The 6,000-nt window shown below is 40.6% G+C and overlaps 1 protein-coding gene across 1 annotated transcript in view; it reads left to right on the plus strand.

Moving 5' to 3' along the window:
- Positions 1–6,000, plus strand: part of PLEKHA3 (pleckstrin homology domain containing A3) — a 610,832-nt gene that overhangs the window by 368,752 nt on the left and 236,080 nt on the right. The window contains exon 5 of the mRNA XM_044073717.1: positions 5,618–5,788. Coding sequence (XP_043929652.1) covers positions 5,618–5,788 — 171 coding nt within the window. The remainder of the gene's footprint in view (positions 1–5,617; positions 5,789–6,000) is intronic.

Below are 6,000 nucleotides of genomic sequence, written 5' to 3' on the forward strand. Positions count from 1 at the left end.
AATAATACTTACCAGCATGGAAGAGAGTTGGACCCCACCACTGCGACACATCCTCATTGGGGTCAGACCACAAAGCCGTCTCGCTCAAAATAAAAATCAGCCCAGAAAACCCAACTAAACCCGTAATGGTTAGGGGTTATTCTCAAGCAAACTATTACCTATTAAGCAACAGTTTGTCAGAATTCACAACGCCCCCAAACCCAAGAACTCAGGCGCCTATGCAGAATTATTAACAGAAACGCTGTACAAACATGTAAATGGTTACACTGAAGCTGCCATACCTTCCAGAAGTTAGCTCAAATCTATCACTTAAAATGGGTCTATTTTACATTATCGGCCAATGAAAAGAGGGAACACTCTTTCATCAAACTGATAATGTCAAAAGACCTAAACAGCGAAGACACGGAACATCGTTTTTATTCCCCAGGGGAAAAAAAAGCGGTGGGCCATGTCTTTGGGACTTTGCCATTTCCTCCACTATGGTGCTTTCTCAGAGTTGTTATATTTAAGTGGGGGGGGGGGGTGATGTGTTTTAAGGGAGTTTTTTTTGTTTGTTTTGCTGAGCAGCAAATTTTTTCCCTGGGAAAAAATTTGCTGTTCCGTGTCTTCGCTGTTTAGGACTTTCGACATTATCAGTTCGATAAAAGAGCATTCGCTCTTTTCATCAGTCGATAATGTAATATAAACACCCTAAAATAAACCCCACTGGTGGAATTCCTACCTTAATAGGGTATGTAACAAAAGAAAAAAAGTCACAGCCAAAATTAGAAAGAATAACTGTCATAGATACAAGAGTTCTCTGATTCAACTAAACAAGAAACTAAGAGGTCTAATAAAGTCCAGCAGGGCTAATTATGAGGACAGGATAGCCTCCCAGGCTAAGGACAATCACAAGGCCTGCTTTAGTTATGTCAGGAACCTTAAAGGTAACACTCAGCAATTTGCAGAACCAGTGGTAAATGGCGTAACCTTCACTGACCAGAATGACATAGAGGTAAATTTATCAGCCAGTAGATTCGCTAACCTTACCCCCCCCCCCCGTCATATCTCTTCTAGTAAATCCTCCCAACTATCAATAGGAAGCAGGTCCTGGTAGTGCACACTAAGGCCAAAAACACTGCTTCAGTTGGTTTTGACGGGTCAATATCACATAGTCGAAGTTACATAACTTCGAACACCTAATGGTCGAACCATTATGTCTGAAGTTACATAACACTGACTACCTAAAAAAAAACAAAAAACACAACGGACAGCAAAATAAACTTTTGTAAGCAGGGGGCAAGCCCCCCTGCACCCCCACACCCCCCACTACTTAAATATACCAACTCCCAGATCACACCACATTGAACAGAATGGAAACCTCCACCTATGGAGATTTCCATTCACATGCTCGAACTTTTACAAATTCGAACTTATGGTCTCGACCATATGTGGTTCGAACTTGTAAAAGTTCGATGACTTGATAGGAACCTGGTTTCGACAATATCCCCAGTTGCCTGCTAAATACCTTAGAACATGATGTAGTAGAACCACTTGAGGCACTCTTCAGTTACAGCCTCAAAACAGGTTATGTGCCAAATGAATGGAGAGCCGCAGCAGTCGTAAGGGTGGGCTATCAACTGACCCTGGTAATTACAGACCCACCCATCTGACAAGTCTAATACGCAAAACCATGGAACAAATTGTCATGGAACAAATTGTCATGGAAGTGATCAGCAAGGACATTGGCAACCTACAGGCAATGGACTCATCCCAGTTTGGCTTTAATGGAAGGTCTTGCCTACTCAACCTGATAGACTTCTTCAAGTGGGTCAGTAAGGCTTTGGATGAGGGGAAGACAGTGCATAACACCAACATTGACATGGCCTTGCCAGGAGAATTCAGGGTATAAACACTTTGCCCTTTACAGATTGTCTTAAAGCCCTATCTCCGTGCTCTGTCTCCTACAAATTACTGAGAGGTGATCTATGTCTGACATACAAGGCATCCTCAGACCCAGCTCTGATGGACCTTTTTGCACATCCACAAAATGAACAGCATCAGAATGATTAGATCCAAGGATTTAATTTTGTTTGTGATGTAAATAAGACATGTTGGCAAGACAGATATGTGTCTCAGAGGATTCCCATGCATGTGAAGCAGAGTCCACCCCTAACCCTATTTAAAGTGATCTTTACCAGTAGATGGCATATCAAAATTAACCCCAGATCTAGCCCTCATGTCTCTGATAGACAGAGCCAGACAGTAATCCCCAAACTAACATATCTCCCAGCACATATAATGTCTAGAACCTCCTAACATATCCCTACCTAGTAAGCACCCATGATACATAGGGACACAGTTGGGGTTTGATTGCACGCCTAGGCTTTTAAAGGCACTGGTGGTCATTAGTTTAGTATATGCCTATGAGCTTATTTCAAAGGTACTCAGTACAAAACCCCACTACAGTATTGTTGACAAACTTTCAGAACTAGGCATACATCTTAATATAACTCACTGGATTGCTGATTGGCTCACAGATAGGACCCAAGAAGTCAGGATTGATGAGACAACCTCCAGCAGGAGACCGGTCACCAGCAGAGTACCCCAAGGCTCCATGTTGGGCCTACTCCTGGTTTACTATCTACTTCTCAGAAGTTAAGGCTAATGTTGAAGGCCTCTGACTCACCAAGTTCGCCGATGACTGTAAACTGGGAACTATCATAGATTCCCACCTTAACACCAACATCCTGCAAGAGGGGTCTAACATAAACAGATGACTGGTGTCAAAGCCATGGATTAAAACTCAATGCGAAGAAATGCATTGTAGTGTCCTGTGGGAAATTGTCCACCGAAGCTAATTACTCTAGTGATAAAACAGTCCTAAGAGTTGACCCGATAGTTAGGGATCTAGGAACATAGGTAGGCAGTAATTTGGGCTTTGACCAACATGTAGCCACAATAGTAAGAAAATCATTCTATGTCTCCCAACTCATAAGCATGGAGTATAGCATCAAGGTCCAAGGAAGTTACAGTACCACTGTACTCAGCCCTTGTCAGACCAATCATTGAGTACAATGCAGTTGCAACAGTTGGAAAGCCTTTAAAGTTTCCTAACCAGAAGAATCCAGGGTATAAATACCCTGTCCTACACAGATCGTCTTAAGGCCTGTTCTCTGTACTTTTCTCTTACAGGTTACTAAGATGCAATCTATGCCTGGCATATAAGGCATCCTCAGATCCAGCTCTGATGGATCTCTTGCACATCCACAAAACAAACAGTATACTACAAGCACTCGAACCAAGGATATAAACTTTGCCTACAGCACAAATAGAACATGCTAGAGAAACCGATATATGTCTCGAAGGATCCCCGAGCTATGGAATAAGCTCCCCATCTGCATGAAGCACAGTTCCCTGACAACATTCAAACAAAACCTTGATCACTGGATGGGAAATCCCCATGTCTCTGATGGACAGAGGCCAACAGTAAGTAAATTAATCCTCCGCTAAGTACTCCTCCCACATAACCATTAGCTACCTCCTTACTAACATACCCCACTATGTAGGCTTCTTAGGAGCTCTGGTACAAAACTGGGTTGGGTTGCACAGGTAGGTTTGTAAAGACCCTGGTGGTCATTAGCCTAGTACAAACCTGTGAACCCATGAACCAGTTACGTTTTTCTTTTACATTATACAGTGCAAAATGTGCCAGCATGCATCTGTGGAATTTAGCTGAATGTCATTCAGGCAGATGCATCTATGCACTTGTTCTTTCTGCAGTTCAGCAGAAGGTACACCCATCAATTCTGCAAGTTTTTGCTGGTTGTGTGTAGCATACAGTTGCCTGCTTGCTCACATTGTAGAATACCATAAATTCTTATATTTTTCTTCTTATTGCAATTCTCAAAATAAATATTTAACCTCTGCATGTTCCAAATGTGCTTCCATGAAGTCCAGCTTCTTTTCCTGCTGTCAATTTGGGAAGATATTTCATTAAGTTGGTCCGAGTGCTCTGTTACAGCCTTTTCTATGTCCCTTACTGTAGAACCAGTTCTGCAGTAATATTCCAGGGGAGAATAATTAATTTTTCTATCTCTGACATACTGACATAAGCATGTCGTTTTGCCGAAAATAATTATATTGACAGAAGAAGCCCTAATACCAGTAGTAGAAACTAAAGCCTTAAAAGTTAGCTTGGAGCACTTTTGTTATAAAAACAGCACACCGGTAATAAGAAAAGTAAGAGAAATTTTTATGGATTACTGGAGTTTCTAAAAAACTGTCCAGCGTCATTACTTTAATGAAGAAAGAGTCAGAGAGAAGGGAGCAAAGAAAGTAAACACCCTGTATTGTCATTGTCCTGAAGGGAAAGGGATTTTTCTTTGATCAGACTTCATTTTTCACACATGTGAGACCTGCAATTCTGCAATTCCATGTCTATATTACGTGATCAAACAGTGAAATGTTCGAACACATAATAATCGACACCTAAATGTCGAAACACCATAATGTCAAACAGCAAAAAAAAAAAAAAACCATAAAAATGCTCTAAGCAGGGGGGCAAGCCCCCCTGCACCCCCTGCTACTTAAATATACCAACTCTGAAATCGCACTACAGTGCAGACAATGGAAAACTTCCATGTCCGCACTGTACGGAGATCTCCATTGACATTCCGATGGTTCGACATTTAGGGGTCGATTATTACATGTTCGAACATTTCACTGTTTGATCACGTAATATAGACCCGCAATTCCAGGTCTTGCAGTTGTGATAAGGAGCATTCCAAAAGCCACATTTAAAGTTCTGTATATAAGTATGTACATAATAGTCTTTGTTCTTGTTATTCTTTGTCTCCTGTCTTGTAAGTTGTGCTTACTGAGTGATTGGGGTCAAACTGGTGGGAGCCAAGGGCAAAGCATACTGTACAGGAGGTGGAACCTTGCACATAACACCCCAAAAAGTTAGTGGCTCTAGAAGAAAAAACCCTAATGATAACTCACTGCAGAGGACAGGCTTTCATATTAGCTGATATGATGAGTGTAGTCGTTAAGTCCACAAAGAATGATTTCCTAAATCCAAAGGTTATGCTGTTATTTTAGTAAGATGACCAGTTATGATTTTTAGCTTACCAGAGAAACAATGCAGTTTTGCCATTCCTCTCTGCGTCTCTCCTACAGGGTGCCACTCTGCAAATAAATTAACAAAACCTGCTAGCTTTCCTTTTAACGCAGCTTCATTTTACCCATTTCAGGTGTCCACAGTAAAAACTTAAATGAGTATTTTAACCACAGTTATTCCAGTCTGTTGTTATATAGACAAGGTCCACTCTGGGAACATAATCTTCAGTGAATATTTCAGTGTTCCTCATTGTTCTGAACTAATGACAAAAGATGCATGCCCAAAAGTAAACAACTGTTTGTGGTGTTGTGAGGCAGTATGTGCTGTGTCAAAATGTCTTAAGGAAGACTGTTTTCACTACATCATAGTTGTACTTGATACTGTTTGTGTTCATGAGCTGTGCCACTGAAAAGTAAACATATTGACTTAAACCAATCAAATTAGTTCAATGTATTGTGTTGAAGTAAATTTGTGCTTCTTCTATCCAATATTTACTCCTCTTTATGTTATTCTTAGAACATGAATGAAGCATCCTCTCTGCTCAGTGCCACTTGTAACACATTCATCACAACACTTGAAGAATGTATGAAAATTGCAAATGCAAAATTTAAGCCAGAAATGCTCCAGTTGTCTCATCCTGACCCTCTTGTATGCCCAGTATCGCCGTCGCCTGTTCAAATGGTTCGGGTAATTGTGCAGTATTATTTAATTTTTTTTTAGTTTCTGGGTATGTAACTTTGTGTATCATAACATAGTAACTACTTGAATGGAGCTACGTTTTATGAGAAGTGGAGATTTTCTCCTGTTAGCATACTAAAGTACAGGTTGTAATATTACTGACATTATGAAATGTGTTCATTTTATTTATTTGTTTATTTACAGACGTAGTTTAATTTACT

The sequence above is a fragment of the Protopterus annectens genome, chromosome 6.part0 (genome assembly GCF_019279795.1).
Source record: "Protopterus annectens isolate FY-2018-M chromosome 6.part0, PAN1.0, whole genome shotgun sequence".
In the NCBI taxonomy this organism is placed as follows: Eukaryota; Metazoa; Chordata; order Ceratodontiformes; family Protopteridae; genus Protopterus; species Protopterus annectens.